General features: G+C 37.2%; 1 protein-coding gene across 2 annotated transcripts in view; it reads left to right on the plus strand.

Annotated features, from left to right (window-relative positions):
- The window catches only part of ahcyl1 (adenosylhomocysteinase-like 1), a 123097-nt gene that overhangs the window by 62731 nt on the left and 39459 nt on the right, over nt 1-20907 (plus strand). For both annotated transcript variants that reach the window (XM_028797110.2, XM_028797109.2), the window contains exons 2-5: nt 2976-3087; nt 7980-8123; nt 11001-11101; nt 12400-12502. In XM_028797110.2, coding sequence (XP_028652943.1) covers nt 2976-3087; nt 7980-8123; nt 11001-11101; nt 12400-12502 — 460 coding nt within the window. The remainder of the gene's footprint in view (nt 1-2975; nt 3088-7979; nt 8124-11000; nt 11102-12399; nt 12503-20907) is intronic.

The raw sequence follows: 20907 nt of genomic DNA on the forward strand, positions 1-20907 counted from the left end.
CACATTACAAGGTCCAAGCCTATGGATGGTGTTCATTGGTGAGTGCCTGTTAGCCAGGTGAGCTTTTTAACCTACAGTATGGGTTCATCACCCAAAAAATAAACTGTTGGTTTTAAGTGAGAAGCACATGTAGAGCAGATCCAAACAGAGCAACCTTTGGCTGATTAAAATAGCTTTTGGGGATGTAGAACTTTAGTGGTAGGGAAGGAGCCTATGTTCACAGTGAAGACATAAAAACTATGGACTAAATATAGTCCTACTCAACATTGTCCTCATCAATGGACAGAAGTGCTTTTTTTTTAATTTTATTTATTAATTTTATTGTAATCATTCCATACAAATAGATCAATTTATACAAAAAAGGATTGAAGACAAATCAAACCCCACCCTTGACAAGGAGAGCATGGCCAAAGGAGAATTGCTAAGGGCTTTTTAATAGGGCAAAAATAAACAAGGAAAAATATATATATATAAATAAATAAATGGAGAAGGAAAAGAAATGCGGAAATAATTATTTCTTCTTATTCTAAAATATTATTGATTAGATCCTGCCAGGTTTTGAAAAAATTCTGTACAGATCCTCTAACTGAGAATTTGATTTTTTCCAATTTCAAATAATATAAAACATCGGTTTCCCACTGACTTAAAAGAGGAGAGTTAGGATTTTTCCAATTTAACAAAATAAGTCTGTGTGCCAAAAGTGTAGTGAAAGCAATGGACAGAAGTGTTTGATTGTTCATGAATTTTTGCAAAGATGAAGCCCCAATGGATTGTGGAGATGAATTCAAGGCAAGCCCCCAGCTAATGGTACAGTTGGAGTTTGTACCAAGGGATCAGGCATTCACCTTAGTTTGACTTGATGATGTGTATGGGAATACTTTGTATGCTGCTTATGTGTATATACATGTATCAGCTGTACAGAGTAGTCATTCTTTATAGAAACCTAAGCTTAAGTAGTTCAAAGGGCATAGTACTACTGGGAGACCTGGTTGCTCACATGATTAACGGCAACATTGTATGGAGGAACATGATTATTAGCCACGTTCTGAGTGATCTGCATCTTTGTGGTGATTTGTTGTTGATCTATGTGGGAGACCCAGACTGTCTTAAATAAATATGTTGAAAGACAAGTTTGCTAAAAAAATGTGCCTGGTACCAGATTACCTTATACTTAACATGAAAGGTTCATTTTTGTAGTTGTGCTATTCTGATATGAGGCCAGCTAAATGTCCTGGAAACCTGGCTAGAGAAGTGCTGAACTGTCTGTTGATCATCATATGGTGGTTAGCTTGGTCTGAAAGATGAAGCTTATTTTGCAGTGTCCTAGAAAAAGTAAATTAGTAGTAAGGCTGTATTTGAAATGATATTAAACACCTTAGTTGGAGGGGATTCTCAAGAGTGCCTCTTTGTTTTGAGTGAGGTTTGGTACACATATTTTTAATGGACCTGTGGAAGATCTCATTAGAAGGAGCTTGTACAAAAAAAAAAATGTAGTTAAAAGGTGGTTGGTGAGAGCCATACAAGTAGTCCTATGAGCCATTGACAGACACAAATGGTTAGGAAAGCTGATGTAAAGAAAGAAGTCATGGAAGTTTGTCAGTCTGTGTTTTGTTGACTTGGAGAAGGTTTATGACTGTGTACATTATTATATTTTGTGGAAGTCCATGTGAACATTGAATCAGAACACCCTGCAATGGTAAAATATAATCAAGCAGTAGCTTGTTTATGAATGTTTATTTTAAAAATGAGCAGAGTTACAGAGAATACATAAATACCGAATGACACTAAATAACCCATAGGTGTCATTGATGTTGCCTGGATGGACCAATCAGGACCAATGATGATGTGTCTGTTTCCCATATTGGATAATGTTTTTCTAAGTGATAATTAGACAGTTTTCAATTTTAGTTACTGTTATAGTGGTTTTGGTAGCATGATCAAGACATTCTTGTTATCCCAGCTCGTCTGCCTATTCAGCACACCTTATCTGTTCAGATCAGCTCATTATAGCTAACACCCTCCAACCTGGTACACAACCTGGGGTTGGTGATCAATAACGTCATTGACCATATTGCAACAGTCTCTTAGTCTTGCAAATTTACTCAGTGCCATTTTGGCAAGATCAGACCATAACTGACAGAGTATGCAGCATCACTCCTGGTCAAGGCTTTGGTCTTGTCACATCTGGACTACTACAACACTCTGCTGGCTGGAACACTGGCATGTGTCACTAAACCACTGCTGATTATTTAAAATGCAGTGGCATGTCTGGTGTTAAACCAGCTGAGGCAGGTACATGTCACTCCTCTCTTCAGATTACTATATTGACGTCCCTGTAGTGGCACATATTATGTTCAGATCCTTGATGCTTCCCTACAAAGCAATCACTGTGTCTGCATCTTTATATATGGAGACATTTGTGAGATTTGCTTCTTCTTGACCGGTGAGGTCCACTGCTGAATGGTGTCTGGTGATGCCACCTCTTTGCGGTATCAAATCTCATTCGAGATCTTTTTTGTGTGTAGCTCCTGGCTGGTGGAACAATCTTCCTACTTCCATCCAAACTGCCGTCTTCCTCACTGTGTTTAAGAACCATTTGAAAACATTTTTGTTTGAATTTCTGTCTAAGGTCCTGTAATCTGGAAAATTATAGCAAGCTTGTATTTTGTTTCTGAGCTTTTCACTTGTGGTAATCATTTGTGTACCTTTGTCCTGTAACACTTGTTTTCCAAATAGTCCCCACACTAATGTTTACTCGATTCTATTGACATGCTTTGTAAGTCACTTTGGATAAAAGCATATGCTAAGCAAATACAGTAAATGTAAAATGAATGAGGAGGAGAGTTTAACTTGTAGAATGTCTGAACCCCTTTTGACTGTTATATAAAAAAAAGTGTTTTGTTGCCATGGATTGTGCATATTTTTTATTTTTGGTTGTGTATCTTTTGAAGTAAAATCTGTCTTTTGCTTTTTAGCAAATACAGTTTGCTGATGACAAACAGGAATTCAACCGCTTTCCTACGAAAACAGGACGCAGGTCTCTTTCTCGTTCCATCTCCCAGTCTTCCACGGACAGCTACAGCTCAGGTATTTGCATCAGTCTAATCCATAACTTCCAACAAAAAAGATTACTGTTTTTATTCTCTTGGTAGTAATGCTACCACTGCTTTGTATAAAAATCATTTTTAATTTGTCTGTGCTACTGTTTCTGATTTTGTTATTTATTTACAAACTGTGAGTAAATATTTAAAAATTTCTGAATTGATGAGTTTAAATTGCATTGTTTTAGTAGACATGTATTATTCTTTGTACTGGTGTTGATTCTATTAGATACTTGTTTCTAACATTTAGTTAGGCGAAACCATCTTACTCCTATGTATAGCTTTTGTACTTCAGTTAGGATCTGCTACCATTTAAGTTACTATATTTCCATCTCCTCTGATCATATGTGAATAGTTCATTAAACATAGATACCCTGGCAGAATGCCAGCATTGTTCCAGCCGGTAACTGCTTAAAAGGATTGCACTTTCAGAGTGTTAAACTCAGTGCCAGATTAGACTTGGTGAGGCCCTAAGCTATATAAAGCTTGGAGGCCCCTTGTTAAACATAGCTAGGTATTTAAAGTGAAAAGTATTTTCATATGAATGCATGTACTGATTACACATTTAAAACTGCAATACACATAAAAAAGAAATGTGAAATTTTATGAGGCTCCTGCTGATTGTGAGGACCTAAACTTTAGTCTGTTTAGCTATGCCTAAATCTGACACTGGTTAAACTTGTTAGCAACATGTATGTATTTTTTGAGTGGATCCTAAGAAGTGGATCATAATATGATGGGAATTTGGTTGCTACACAGTAAACCCTGCACTCAACAGAATTCAACAGTTTTGTTAGCAAGTTTATTGGAAGCTAGCGCAAAAAAGTTTTGGCCATACAGTGTCTTTTCTCTGTTCATTATACAGTGGTGTGAAAAACTATTTGCCCCCTTCCTGATTTCTTATTCTTTTGCATGTTTGTCACACAAAATGTTTCTGATCATCAAACACATTTAACCATTAGTCAAATATAACACAAGTAAACACAAAATGCAGTTTGTAAATGGTGGTTTTTATTATTTAGGGAGAAAAAAAAATCCAAACCTACATGGCCCTGTGTGAAAAAGTAATTGCCCCCTGAACCTAATAACTGGTTGGGCCACCCTTAGCAGCAATAACTGCAATCAAGCGTTTGCGATAACTTGCAATGAGTCTATTACAGCGCTCTGGAGGAATTTTGGCCCACTCATCTTTGCAAAATTGTTGTAATTCAGCTTTATTTGAGGGTTTTCTAGCATGAACCGCCTTTTTAAGGTCATGCCATAGCATCTCAATTGGATTCAGGTCAGGACTTTGACTAGGCCACTCCAAAGTCTTCATTTTGTTTTTCTTCAGCCATTCAGAGGTGGATTTGCTGGTGTGTTTTGGGTCATTGTCCTGTTGCAGCACCCAAGATCGCTTCAGCTTGAGTTGACAAACAGATGGCCGGACATTCTCCTTCAGGATTTTTTGGTAGACAGTAGAATTCATGGTTCCATCTATCACAGCAAGCCTTCCAGGTCCTGAAGCAGCAAAACAACCCCAGACCATCACACTACCACCACCATATTTTACTGTTGGTATGATGTTCTTTTTCTGAAATGCTGTGTTCCTTTTACGCCAGATGTAACGGGACATTTGCCTTCCAAAAAGTTCAACTTTTGTCTCATCAGTCCACAAGGTATTTTCCCAAAAGTCTTGGCAATCATTGAGATGTTTCTTAGCAAAATTGAGACAAGCCCTAATGTTCTTTTTGCTTAACAGTGGTTTGCGTCTTGGAAATCTGCCATGCAGGCCGTTTTTGCCCAGTCTCTTTCTTATGGTGGAGTCATGAACACTGACCTTAATTGAGGCAAGTGAGGCCTGCAGTTCTTTAGACGACTTTTGTGACCTCTCGGATGAGTCGTCTCTGCGCTCTTGGGGTAATTTTGGTCGGCTGGCCACTCCTGGGAAGGTTCACCACTGTTCCATGTTTTTGCCATTTGTGGATAATTGCTCTCACTGTGGTTCGCTGGAGTCCCAAAGCTTTAGAAATGGCTTTATAACCTTTACCAGACTGATAGATCTCAATTACTTCTGTTCTCATTTGTTCCTGAATTTCTTTGGATCTTGGCATGATGTCTAGCTTTTGAGGTGCTTTTGGTCTACTTCTCTGTGTCAGGCAGCTCCTATTTAAGTGATTTCTTGATTGAAACAGGTGTGGCAGTAATCAGGCCTGGGGGTGGCTACGGAAATTGAACTCAGGTGTGATACACCACAGTTAGGTTATTTTTTTAACAAGGGGGCAATTACTTTTTCACACAGGGCCATGTAGGTTTGGATTTTTTTCTCCCTAAATAATAAAAACCATCATTTAAAAACTGCATTTTGTGTTTACTTGTGTTATATTTGACTAATGGTTAAATGTGTTTGATGATCAGAAACATTTTGTGTGACAAACATGCAAAAGAATAAGAAATCAGGAAGGGGGCAAATAGTTTTTCACACCACTGTATATTTTAATTAAACCTGCCATTTGCTGTATTTTTCTTCCTGTATCTGTTCATTTTACTAAAGAGAAATCTTACGCAGTTTATTGTATGATTTCAACTTTTCTTTATTATTCATGTAATTTTATTTCTTTCAGAGAAAGTGATCATAATGATTACATGTGAACAGAGTAGTGGTTAGTGTTGCCTCACTGCTTCAGATGACTCAGTTCTAGTTCTGATTTAGTCACTGTGTGGATTGTGCATGCTCTCCTCATGTCTGCATGAGTTTTGCTCTGTGGGATGTCCTCCCATATTCCAAATGAATGCAGATTAGTTGGACAATTTTAAATTGGTCAAAGTATGCCCTGAGGTGGATGGTTCTCTATTGGTTTTTGCCTGATTCCACAATTGGCTGTGGCTTCCAGTGCCAATAAAAATGGGATTAATTTGATTTATTAATTGGACTGAGGCTTAGATATTGCAAACAAAACTTAAATGTTGCTTGTGTGCTATGAATGATTTTTTTTCTTCTGATTGTTTCAGATGTAATAAGCAGACTATAACACAAGCATTAAACTTTAGTCTGAGAATTTAAACATACACAATTTTTGTTTTTACCTAAAATTAAGCAAATTATTATTTTAACAAAAGAGATCCTGCAACTTTTCAAGGTATTGAAACGTTTTGCTGTTACCATTATGTTCACTTATTTTCCTCTGTAAATTTGCTCCAGAAAAAACAATACTTCTCTGGTCATTTCTCTGACTGTAGTCAGTTCTGCTTAGTGTTGTGTGGATGTACCACAAAGTTAATGTTTTTAGCAATAGTGATGATATGGACTTATCTGTTTCATTTTTACCCCATGGGCATGCTTATAGTTTCTTATTGTCTTTTTTATTTTTAGTTTTTTTCTGACTTATGTTGCATTAGACCTTCCAATTACATTATGTGCTTTTGACATAGATTAAAATAGAACTCCTTTCAGTAGTAATTGTTTTACTAGTACTTCTTTCCAGGAAGTGTTTATTCGTATTTATTCCTAGGAACCTCTTTTCTTACATGTAAAGACAAACAATGTGTAATACTCTTACAGTACTAAAGAAAAAAATCTTACTGTGTTTTCTCAGAAATCCATTAGTGTATTATTATAACATAAGCAAATCTTTATTTAAGATGCTGCTTCCAGTTTATATATACAGCTTCTTTATGGAGATAGTTTGCTCTGCTAAATTAAAATTCATTTTTGTTTTACATGGAGCCTGTCAATGGAAAGTGCAATATACACACACATCTACAAATACAGCTATGTAAAACATAAACAATTAGATAATTAAAGAAAAGAAAAAATACAGTACAGTATGCACAGTACATACAAATGCAGATGTCATTTATTCACTTATTTTTCCTATTAACATCAATTGCAAAAGAGGAATCAGATCTGAATGGAGTGTAAGTCTACCACAGAGAACTGTAGTCAAACTTATGCTCACTGGACTGGACTGGACCAGTGTAAAGCTATTAACTGGAAACTGGAGAAGAGAATGAACAGAAGTTTTTGTTACTAGGATTTTGAACCCGTGTTTTATTTTAATTTGGTTCTCTGAGTAGCTTCTAGGAATAATAAGTAAATATTACATAACATGCCTGAACCTACATAATTTAGTTTGGGGTCTTTGCAGACTGGGGATAGGGCCAGGGCCGCAGGCTGTTGTAGGCAGTACTGAGGGAGTACCAGTCCAATGTAGAGCCCACTAAACCACACACCTAGATAGGGACAATTTGGATTTGTGAGTTAATGTAACCTGTATGTCTTTGGGTTTTTAGAGGAAACTGAACGACCCTTAGATGAACCAAAGGAGAAACAGAAATAATATGTAAAGTCCACATAGACAACATTAGGATATGAAGTTCAAACCCAGAATCCTAGATCTGAGAGGGCAGCAATACTACCTACAATGTGACAATGCTACCCAATAAGTAAATGTCATTGTATGAATACATTATAATGAAAACTTGTTGTTTGACAATGCAGAATATTAAAATCAGAACTTGGGTATACAGTACACGTAATCCAGAGAAAATTAACTATTGGTTTTCCTGGTCCTTGGGAAAAGGCAAACCTTTGTTGGCCTGCGTGATCTGGCTGCCATAAACTTTCCTAAGGATTAATTGTATACTGTGGTGCAGGCTAGTATGTATGGTTTTGGTGGAGTACAATGAATATTTGACACATTGATGATAATAGTACAGTATAGTCTATACACACTGAGGTCTTGTTCCAAGGCTAGGAGATGTTTGTTATATTTTGTCTTTAACTTCGAAGTAGTAGATATAAAACAATGTTAACAAAACATTCATATTGTTCTTTGGTTGTCGTTTTATACTTGTATTTTGTTCAAATCCATTAGTTTTCAAAATCTCTCTTTCTAGCTGCTTCTTATACAGATAGCTCGGATGATGAAGCATCACCCAGAGACAAGACACAGATCAACAGCAAAGGGAGCAGCGACTTTTGTGTGAAAAACATTAAACAAGCTGAGTTTGGTCGAAGAGAAATTGAAATTGCTGAGCAAGGTTGGATATGGACTTTAGTTTCTTACTTTTTTTTGTATTTCTTGTTGAAATGGGTGGGGGATCAATGTAACAAGATTAAAACAGTTATGGGCAACACTTCACAGTTATTATATTGTATATTATTATGAAGAGAAAACAACTAATTTTATTGATATTATGTAATCTGTCATGTGTTCTGCATATGATAGAAACAGAATATTTAATAATTTTAACAGTTACATTTTTTATTTGATCTAATCAGCAAACAGTTCTGGTTTTTAGTCTCTTAGCAAGACAGGTTTAACTAATAGTGCTGCTGGACTAAATCTGATGTATCTAAGCTGTCACACACAATTAGAACTGTACCAGTAATTCTGTTTTCAAGATTTGACACGTAATTACTATTAACAAGTGACTATTTACTGTGTCACAGCTTGAAAGTCAGCTATTTTCAAAATATGTTCTTGTTATGTTCTAATTACTCCATGCTGTCTCTTGACCCAAAATATTAAATGTATTAGATCTACCAATAGAACTTAAGGTACAGTGTATAACCATTCTCTGCCCAGTAATTCTTTTATACAAGATGGTAGCACCTGTGTAGTTTATTGTTTTTGTTTTTTCACACCAAGATTTCCCTACACTTTTAGGGGAGATGTAACTTAAGAGACGTTTTAAAAGCTCTGAGAGAAGACGATACAACACAGAAAGTATGAGAGTTTTCATGGTCTAAAACCGCAAAGAGGAAATCAGTACCGTAGCAGGGATAGTATTGTCGCAGTAGTAAATCAGTGGTGACAAAGTGACAAAAAGTAATCCTGTACATTTATTATATTGCAAATAAATAAGTACTTTTAATGAGCTTTTCCCAAAATCTATTAATCTGGCTATTTTTGGAACCCTGTAATTCCAGTACAGGTTCACAAGATGCTAGAACCTATCCTGCCAACATCCATCATTAGGCAAAAATCATCCTGTAGATTGAGGGTCATCTGATTCCAGGGTTCAAACATGCATACACCATGCTCATGCCAACAAAGTCAGTTTAAAGTTGTTGCTTAAGCCCTTAATATGTAAGGAAAACACTTGTCTATAGAAAACAAATAATACAGAAGTGAGAGTGAGCAAACTGCAAAAGGACCTAACCAATATGCTGCTTATATATTTTATCAATAAAATTCAAACTCATTGAAAAGTAAAGAAACCTCTTCAACAGAGTTAACTTCCAAGGTAAAAGACTAAACAAATGAATATTTACAATAACATTTTTTACCTGCCATTTTTAGTATGAAACTTGATATAAAATCTCCCTAGCCATCTAGGTGAATTAACATCTTATATGGAACAAAATAACTGGCTATTTATAATGAGATCAACACAAATTTTGAGAAATTCATTCTTTAACACCCTCCATTAAGCAATGCATTTAAACTGCAGTTCTTCCTGTTAAAATTATGAATGGGATGAGGTTCTAATCTGTGGTTACTTCTTTCTACAATGTACACAGACACCTTTCTGTCTGGCATTTAATAGAAAGGTACTATGTTTCTGAGATCTCAGTGTGCAGAGAGTGTATGGTCAGGTGAATCATCCTAACACAAACAAGAAAAACAATATTTTAATAATAGATCTTTGTGGTTCCCTCAGTTTCTTGGCCAAGCAGCATTAGTTGTTGATCCGGTGAGCTGTATGGCCTGAACATAGGTTTAGGAAAACCCTTCATTGTGATGGTATTAAAAATGTTCAAAGCAGTATGTACCTTAGGATATGTATATATGTGCATTTAAAGCTCACAAAACAGGAGTTTCCTTTGCTTAGTGAGGTTTGAAAGACCATTCAAGTATTTTCCTTGTCTGAAAGTTGCTTATGTGTGCCTTTTTTTTTTTTTTTTTTGCCAAAAAGTGTCTTACAATTAACGATACTACTACTTCTGAGGGAACTGCAAATATTTATGTTTCTCTAAATATGTGTTTAATAATCTGAAAATATTTAATTATTTAATTTTCTTTACTGTTGTATCCATGTCAAGTTAATGTTGGTATCACCTGTTGGCACAGTACGTGAAAGTGGGTATTGTGAAATTGCTAAATCCTAAACCCTGTTCTCTTCATTTGGCATTCCCTGTTAAATCTTTTAGGGTGTCTCTGGGCAGCAGATAATCATAGTTCAAACTGCATCAGTCTTGATAGTGGGCAGTCATTTAAAGTTAATAACACAATATTCATGCACATAGAAATTATAAAGGTTTCATTACACTGCTGGATAATAATCAATTACTCATCATTTTCTCTTAACTTTGACAAACCTTCATCCTTTATAAACATAGGATACTCAACACAAAACAATATCTTAATGAAAATAAGAAAAATGTCAACAAATTTGCAGTATGATTCAACTATGGTTCACCTAATTGGTATGGGGAGCATTGGGTTTCTTACCTTACCTAACTGCCATAGCCATACTGGTTAATGGCATTTGACTTGGTGATTTTAATACAAATAAAATATTACATTAAAATACAATGTTTTTAAGTTTTTTTTTTTTTTTTGAAATGCTGCTCCTCTGACAGCTCAACCTGGGGACTTTTCATACTGTCGGCCTAAAGATTTACTTCATCGTATAAGTAATGTATTTTACTTAAGACTCTAATGAGTATAGACTCTTATGAGTGAAATTTCTTTTTGGTATAACTTTTTGTAACTTCAGATTTTATTAGCTATTTTATTTTGCTGAGATAGGTGACAGTAGTTAATAAATACTCAGTTGTTTTAGTTGTGATGAGCCCTTGTATATTTAAAGTTTATTGAACTTATTAAGTTTACTTATAATCTCATCTAATTTATCATGGAATATGCCCACAATAATGCATCAATGGTTTAAAATTTCCACCTTATACAGATATGTTGGCCCTCATTGCCTTAAGAAAGAGAGCACAAGGAGAGAAGCCACTTGCTGGAGCAAAGATTGTGGGTTGCACTCACATTACTGCTCAGACTGCGGTAAGGTTGCATCTTTATTTATCAGAGTGTTGTTTATATCAATGCTGGTGGAACTCTGGTACAAAGACAGACCGGCGAGATGTATCTATTTAGAAGGAGGGGAACCGCTTTCCTAAATAAGTGTTGTAGGTTTTTTTTTTTTTTTTTTTTTTTTTTAATTCTTCAGACTAACAAAGTAAATCCTCAGGTGGTAATTGTTTGAAAATTCTATGATTATTTTTTATATTGCATTTAAGTAAAAACGATTACTGCCATTTGATTTTCAGAATTTTGAACACTTCTTATAAGGATAACAGGCTTGAATGAATTTCTGTAATATATGAAAATGAAAAACACATGAGACATATCCTTGGGTGTTATCTTTTCAGGTCCTCGATATCCTTTATCTTTACTTGGAGTTATGTCCTTCAGTGTAAATCAGAGATATTCAGTAGGACTGAAGGTGTCAGATTGATGTTAATTTTATTGTAAATTGACTGTATATTTATGGATTTTGATGTTATTTTTGCAGTCATTGTCTTACAAGAATGTACTTTGGAACCTAAATTTCAGTCTCCTGGCTAAAGGTATTATGTGTTAACTAAAATGTCTTGGTACTTACTAGTGTTCATAAAGCTGTTCACTTTAACATGAGTCCCAGGATCAATGAACGCATAATATCCCCATATCCTCCAAAGCCCAGCCAACTTGTTTTGTTTTATAGACATGAGGTTATTTTTATATGGGTATTATTTATTTGATGTCTAACATTCAACAGATAAATGTACCACTTTAATAATATTCATGTTTCATCTGACCCTAATGCTGAGATCCAATTCTTGTATTTTGTCAAAGAGAAAAACTTAAATTTGTTTTATGCTTTATGCTAAACATTTCAGAGATTTTACTTTTCCTTCAAAATTTCAGTATTTATTATGCTTGTTTACAGTGCATTTCTGTATTCTCTGCCAGACAAATTTACCACTGTTTTAGTAGTGTAAAAATTGAGTATTTTCTTTTTTAGTGATTTGTTGCTTACTTGAAGATCAAAAAGTATATATTACTTTATTTGTGCATTCTTTGCAGTTTCTAATGGTAATGGATATTATTTGGAGTTATGTGCTTCTTACCTACCTGGTTGTCGCCCATTAAAAATCTATGGTGCTCTTAAAATAATCTAATATTAATAAAGGCATGGTTAGGTAATGAAGATATACATTTGATATCCTTAATTTGTTTTAAATAAAACTCTTATTACAAGATACAGAGGTTAGAATGGTCCTGTCCACTTAACTGTATTGTTTATGTTCTATTTCTAGGTCCTAATTGAGACTTTGGTGGCTTTAGGGGCACAGTGTCGCTGGACTGCTTGCAATATCTATTCTACCCAGAATGAAGTAGCTTCTGCTCTTTCTGAAGCAGGTGAGAAAACAATGCACAGTACTTTTAATTACTATTATTTATTGAATCTTTAAAACTGTGCAGTATGAATTTAAAATAAACTCTTACATGCATTTATTTTCTAACCCACATGTCCATGTAAAGATTGTAGAGACCCAGTTTCAGTTCAGGCAGCATTGGGTTTAATGCAGGAACCATAGACTAGGCACCAGTCTGTCACAGGCTGCACTCATCCACAATCAGTCATTCTGAACGAAGTTGAGAGTAGACAATTAAACTTTAAATTCTTTCAGTTCTTATTTCTGTGAAGTGTTCACTTGTGAAAACATTTACTCTTCCATTAACTCTAGGGATTAAACTAAATGCTTTCTAGATTATTGAGTCAGAATATTTCAAGTACAACTAAAAACATTGAAGTCAAGGACCAGATAATATTTACTCATGCAAACCTCAGAGAAATAAGAATTGAGAGCATTTACTGTTTTCCAACCAAACTTAAATTTGGACCAAAATCATGTATTATTATTTTGCTTCTGCTTTTATGCTTATTAGACATGGCTGTAATTTCTGAAGAAATCCCAACAGCCCGCAGATGAATACTTTTTTTAATGCTGTAAAAATTACTCAGAAGCAAAGCTTAGTTAGAAAATATTAAACAAGAAAAAACAGTTTGAACAAGAATGTTGTATCTTATCTCATGTGTCTCACCTGAAACACTGCAGACTTGGACACAATTCAGAGAAATAACAGTTGAGAGTGAAGTTCCCCAATCATTGAATTTATCCATTATTGACTATAAAACAACTAATTTGAAGATGATTAAATTCCATGCAATTAAAATACTCTGAAAGCCATGTACATAAATTTGAAATATGGATAGTGCTTGATTGCGGCATAGATATCATCTCAGTCTTCACCAACGAGACTGGCAGTCTTATTAGATCTTATTCCATTTGATGACAAGCCTAAACATTTTCTTGTCCTCAGCAGTTGTAGTCCACATGTGCATGAAAAATCTCCCAGGAGTAAAAAAAATAAACATAGATATGTTTTAAATCACAGATAATATCACTTTTTCATTTGGGTTCTTTTACTTGGCTGACACTGATTTGCCAATTTTGCAGTTGCACATTGGTGTTTTTTCCTCCCTTTTCACTTAGAAAGATTTGTTTCACATAAGAATTCGTCTGATTGCATTATTTTCTTGATCTGTGTTGGGAAACACAAAAAAGCATAGGATAGTTTTAGCAGAATCGTGTCAGCCCCAGCACAGACAGCTGGAGAAATCCTTAACAGACTTTGCAGCTTTACATCTGACTGACATTCACTAGTACCAAGTGACTCAGCTAGCTGCTTCTGTGCCCCCTAGTCATCTTAGTTGCATGTGGCAGGCACCTGAAGTCCCACTATTGCTGGCAATGTTTGTCTTTTCCACCAGGTTCATCAAACTTCAAAGATGATCATGCCTATTTCTAGTGCCACCCACCAGCTCTTAAAAACTGTTTCTGCAATAATAAGTCAGGTTAACACTTTTTCAGATATGAACTTTTACTTAGTAAACAGTTATATTCAGATACTAGGCTAAACGACAAAAAAGATATAAGTGACCCATAGCACAAATTCTTTCACATAAGAATTATTTAAAAAAACAAATCTCCAAAAATGTATGTAAAAAATAAAACTTTGACTTGTATTAGTTAACCTAGACAATCTTTCACATGCTGTGTTAAAGTATATTTTTCAGTGATGTTTTTATTGTGAATTTTTTAAAAGTATTTTACCTTATCTACCATAATATACTAATTATAGTGTTCATGGTACAAAATATGTGACAATTTATTTTGCAATTATGAAGTGCCTGCTGTGTAACTGTGAGCAGTTTGTGAGCAATTCTCTCTGCATCCCATAACTTGCTGTAGTCTGACAGTTTATATATCTGTTAGAACTGCTGGTATGATATTGGCTTACTCAATATGTACATCTGTTGCTGTTGATTTTGCAATCTGAAGAGTAGTCACTAAATTTTAAACATTTTGGACACAAGTTTCCTATTTTCTTTAACTTTTGTAAATGTGTTGCAAAGATTTATTGCTTGTTTACATTGTAAGTCTTATGTTATTATGCATGGATGATAATGGGGATTCATTTTCCTGGTCTTAGAATTATCGCTTGCCTATTCAGAGGTTTCCCCCCTGGCCAATCTGCTTTGCAGAATCTGTCCTTGCTGCCTTTCAGCATTAATAGTCTTCATTACTTCTTGAATGTTATCTTTATGCAGAAATACTGATGGGATTTACATTTGCATTTTCAGCAGCATTCTCCTTTAAAATTCCCCTTTAGCATTTGTAATTTGTTTTTGCATTTTTGCTCCCATGTGCTCATAGACACAAATGATAGAACCATAGTTGTTTCAATGTGTACTCATTGTAAAGCTGTTTTTCTTCCAGATATTCATGTTTATTTCCTAACTCACTATAGAGAATTTTGCTTAAATATGTTATGGCTTCTCAGAGTAGGGACATACTTGTTCTGCATTACATAAAGCATCATTTTAAACTGACCTCCCCTGCTTCTCCACTGTTTCCATACCTAAAATTTTATCTCAGGTAAGACCTTGTCTCAATTTTTTGTTTTTCATATTTGCTTTACTAAAATCAAAGTTTTCATTTTTGTATTGTATACCTAGCAATAACACTGTGAAACTTATTACATTATGATCACTACATCCTGAATAACCTTTAATATACTCCAGTGTTCAAGACAAAATCCTGAGTTTAAAGTCTAGGTAGGTTTCTCCAGTCACTTTTGCAATGTAAAAATATTTCTCTTTCACTAACAATGCCTAAGTACTATAAATTTCAGTTGCCATGGAGAGAGGAAACAACCTTAAAAAAAAAAAAAAACTTTATTTCACAGAACCCGTCAAAGTTCCAAAGACAATATGCCCTTGTAATATGTGTGGGTTTCCCAAAGTGTCATGCAAAACTTTCTATACTTTAGTTAAAATGAACAGAAAAGCCTGTGGTTTACGCTTTAATGACTAGATATTTCACACTAGATATTTCACACATCCTACTGCAAGAATCTCTAATCATTATTTTCCAAATGCATGCACAGTCAGCCTTCAGAATTCCTTTGTGTGGTAATATGCATTATACAATCAGGTCAGGTTGGGGAGTATGCACTGGTACAGTGCGTTGCTGCACACACCACTCGGTCCAGTCCCACCCTCCAGAAATGACCCTCTATCTGCTTCAGCCAGGTGTTACATGAGTGTTCACTTGGCCTGGTCCAGCCACTTGGGACTTCAACAATGAGGATCCTGCAAGCTAGATCACGCTTGGGGAATCTTGCCACATGCCCACAGTGCCATAAGTGACGCTCTCTCACAATGCAGGTAATGTGCCTCATTCGGGACTCAATGCGCAACTGCTCAATCGAAACATAGTCAAACCAGTGGTACCCAAAGATTCTCCAAAGTGACACAGTACCCATGAAGTCCAGTGTTTGTCTCAGGTCACTGGATAGTGTCCATGTCTCACAACCATATGGCAAGACAGGAAGCACCAGGGGCCTCATGTATTAACGGTGCGTACGCACAGAAATGTTGCGTACGAATGTTTCCACGCTCAAATCGCGATGTATAAAACCTAAACTTGGCGTAAAGCCACGCACATTTCCACGGTAACTGATACCTTGGCGTACGCAATTTCTCCACTCGGTTTTGCAGACTGGCGGCACCCAGCGTCAAAGCAGTGCTACTGTTCCTGTGTGGTCACCCTTTCTTTCTTAGCTCCACATTCCTGATGCGGCTTTATAAATACACTGAAACTAACTGCATATTGTTTATTAGTGTAATGCATCTGATTGTAATTAACCTGTAGCAATATAATGGTCCAGGGAATAGCCATAGTATTCCAAATACCATAACTGCTTTAGCGTTGTTACGCTCACTGCATCTTGTTCTTCTTTTTGCTGCTCCCGTTAAGGGTTGCCACTGCGGATCATCTTTTTCCATATTACTCTCACTGCACCACTCGGAGTATTTATATCACTGTATCTGAGTGTGAATCACAGCAGCAGCTGATCAGAAAGAGAATTATCGGTATACAGTTTCAAGTACACACTACCTCAACCACGGCAAAAAGCGTCAAAGCCTTTCCTGTACGGACCTCGTGTTTCAGAAACAGTTTCATCCCAAGAACTATAAACGCACTCAATCAGTCCATCAAGTGCTCCTTGTAGAACTGTTTGTACTTATAAGTACAATTACCTCACTGTAAACTTACACTACAGTTATAATATTGCACAACCTGTGCTACTTTATAAAGCGCGTATGATGACAATATCATTTTTAAGATGAAATGCAGCAAAATATGTTGCTTATAGTATACAGATAAAACTTTAACTTCATTTAAATAATCTGCATTATTAATAATAAAACAGGTGAGGACACGGTGCCGCAGCGTATAGCTGGTTCACGGATAGCTCCTGCCTTGCGCTGTGTTATTGCTGGTGCTGACGCGACACTGGAAGGATAGATGGATAGAATAATTAAACATGTACTACGAAGATGTTTCAATGTTTCTTAAAAGTTTTGAAGAATCGGCGTTCTAAGCTTACAGATGGCTTAACGTCTATTACAGAGCTGATTGTGTAGCGATTGGGTATTTGGAGAAAGAAAAGTACGTTTGAAAGAGACATCCATCCATCCATCCATTTTCCAACCCGCTGAATCCGAACACAGGGTCACGGGGGTCTGCTGGAGCCAATCCCAGCCAACACAGGGCACAAGGCAGGAACCAATCCAGGGCAGGGTGCCAACCCACCGCAGGACACACACAAATACACCCACACACCAAGCACACACTAGGGCCAATTTAGAATCGCCAATCCACCTAACCTGCATGTCTTTGGACTGTGGGAGGAAACCGGAGCGCCCGGAGGAAACCCACGCAGACACGGGGAGAACATGCAAACTCCACGCAGGGAGGACCCGGGAAGCGAACCCGGGTCCCCAGGTCTCCCAACTGCGAGGCAGCAGCGCTACCCACTGCGCCACCGTGTCGCCCTGAAAGAGACAGTACTTCTGAAATAAATTATTTCATCGAAGGTCGCACATGGCGCAGCAAGCCTCTTGCGTGAGATATGAACAATCACTGCACCACCGTGTTCCCATGTTTAATAACATGCTTTCATTGCTATCATCATGAAAATGATATCACGTATACATCTCAGTATTTTAATTATTCAGAGAGCTGTAATATCTCGAATGTAATGGATTCTGTGTCCTGTCGGAGAAAGAGAAAGAACGGAAGCACGTAGTGATTCACACACATAGAGCACATAGAAGATCAAATACAGAACAAAGCATTTAACGTGCTACTTGAGAAACTAGTAAAATAAACGATTTTAAGATGAAGTTTATGATGTTCTACTTTAATGGCAACATAAACTACGTGATTAAAGTGGAAATTTCGAGATTACGAGTCGCCTTTTCACGGTGACTTTGATATGTGATTTCTTTTTTATTTCGGGGCACTGTGCGACTTTGTGAACTTGGATCTTTCGAGTTTCTCCGACACTCTGTCACTCGATCAACTTTCTTTTGTTGATTATACCACTGTTTAAACCAACAAATAGTAGGTTTTTCCTTTGCCTCCACTTGGTATTCGCTGAAATTCTTATATTTTCCCCTGTGCTTTTCCCATTGTCTTTTCTCAGAAGGCTATTTATATTGATTTGCATATTCAAAGAGGCGTAATTCTGGGAGGAGTTGGGGCGGGACAGAAGGCGCGTGCACGTGCGTTACTTTTCACGCTGATCGGGATTTATGTAGTGGAAGAACGTGAAATTTTGCGTACGTACAGATTCCTGCATCTGGATTTTTCTGTGCGTACGCACAATCCCGCTTTTGTGCTTACGCCATGTTATAGTGTGAGTTCTACGCTCGGCGTTATACATGAGGCCCCAGGACTCTAAAAACTTGGATCTTTTGTCCTTTTGCATAGATATTGGGAGTGCCACACACCCGTTTCCAGCGACCTCATGACCCCCCATGCTCCCCCAATCTGTCTACTGACTTCATAGGAAGAGTCACCAGAGACATGAATGTCACTACCGAAGTAAGTAAATCTGTTGACAAGGTCGACACTCTCTCTGCAGACAGACAGACTGCTGATGGCTGTGCCTAACAGGTCAATAAAGGCCTGACACTCGCTCGCCCAGACACTCAGACTTCTCGCTCAGTCTCTCAGAGCCTCTATTGACTCCGTGAAGATCACAGCTGGACCCCACAACCTTGCCCAACACCCAGTCCATGCAAGCATTGAACAGAGTAGGAGCAAGAACACACCCCTGACGAACCCCAGAATCAACTGGGAAAAACACAGAGCTTCTGCCTCCACTCTGCACAACATTCACAGTACCAGTATACTGATATCTATCAACCCTGAGAGGATCCCACAAAGTCTCAAGATGTCCCACAGGGCAGATTGATCAACTGAGTCGAACGCTTTACGAAAATAAACAGAGGCTTCCAACTCTGCTGATATTCATGTTTGCGCTCCATTAGAACCCTCAGTGCCAGGATGTGGTCGATGGTAGACTTCTTAGGTATGAATTCAGACAGCTCCGGTCGCTATTAGGTGATCACAGATCCTATTGAGAATGACCCTAGCAAGAACCTTACCCGGCACCGAAAGCGGTGTTATCCCCCTGTAGTTGCCGCAATCCAGACTCTCACCCTTGCCTTGCCAGATAGGGGTGAAAAGTCCTATTTTCCAGTCAGTTGGAATTATGCCAGTCTGCCAAATTGAAGCAAAGATTTCTTGCAGTGCCAGGAGGACAGCCTTACCATCAGCCTGGAGAAGTTCACCCCAGATACCACAGATCAATCCAGGCATTACACAATGTATTTTTATTACATTCCTTCTAGTGAAAAAGAAATAAGTAATGAACATTTACTGTTGTGATAATGTATTTCCATTTCTTTTGAGCCCTCAAAATTGTGTGCAAAGAACTGTGTTGTAATAATGAGGTTATGGAAGAAGTGTAGAAGAGGCTGCAAGTGCGGGATTATCACTCGTACAAGAAACAGTTGCTTGCTCCTGGTGAAAGGCTGTTGAAGCTGACTGAGATTATGTAGAAAAATGTGATGTGTAGCAAATATCTCAATTATCTTATGAGTGTTTTTAACAATTCTATTAAATAATTACCAACAAAATGTTACACAACTAGCAACTGCATGACTAAAGTCACCAATATTATAATCTAGCTAAAATGCCCTATTGTTAACAAAAGAGTCTTTTTAAGCTACAGTAATCCCTCCTCCATCGCGGGGGTTGCGTTCCAGAGCCACCCGCGAAATAAGAAAATCCGCGAAGTAGAAACCATATGTTTATATGGTTATTTTTATATTGTCATGCTTGGGTCACAGATTTGCGCAGAAACACAGGTGGTTGTAGAGAGACAGGAACGTTATTCAAACACTGCAAACAAACATTTGTCTCTTTTTCAAAAGTTTAAACTGTGCTCCATGACAAGACAGAGATGACAGTTCTGTCTCACAATTAAAAGAATGCAAACATATCTCTTCAAAGGAGTGCGCGTCAGGAGCACTGAATGTCAGAAAGTGAGAGAAAACCAAACAAATCAATAGGGCTGTTTGGCTTTTAAGTATGCGAAGCACCGCCGGTACAAAGCTGTTGAAGGCGGCAGCTCACACCCCCTCCGTCAGGAGCAGGGAGAGAGAGAGAGAGGAAAACAAACAGTGAAAAATCAATACGTGCCCTTTGAGCTTTTAAGTATGCAAAGCACCGTGCAGCATGTCGCTTCACGAAGCAGCTGCACACAGAAGGTAGCAATGTGAAGATAATCTTTCAGCATTTTTAGACGAGCGTCCGTAGCGTCTAGGTGTGCGAACAGCCCCCCTGCTCACACCCCCAACGTCAGGATCAGAGAAAGTCAGCGCAAGAGAGAGAGAGAGAGAGAGAAACAAAAGTAAGTTGGGTAGCTTCTCAGCTATCTGCCAATAGCGTCCCTTGTATGAAATCAACTGGGCAAACCAACTGAGGAAGCATGTACCAGAGATTAAAAGACCCATTGTCCTCAGAAATCCGCGAACCAGCAAAAAATCCGCGATATATATTTAAATATGCTTACATATAAAATCCGCGATAGAGTGAAGCCGCGAAAGGCGAAGCGCGATATAGCGAGGGATCACTGTATATACATTGGGGAGTTGCTGACAGACACACTGCTAACATAACATAACAGTAACATTATTAAACTTGCAATTACAATCTTGTGCACTAAGGTAGAATGACATAGCAATTATAAATTAAGTATTAATTTCTCAGACATTTAAAAATATTTCATTTACATGAAGTCTTCTCCTTTTTACTTTCACAAAACTGGAAATCAAC

This window comes from Erpetoichthys calabaricus, chromosome 3, assembly GCF_900747795.2.
Source record: "Erpetoichthys calabaricus chromosome 3, fErpCal1.3, whole genome shotgun sequence".
NCBI classification, from domain to species: Eukaryota; Metazoa; Chordata; class Cladistia; order Polypteriformes; family Polypteridae; genus Erpetoichthys; species Erpetoichthys calabaricus.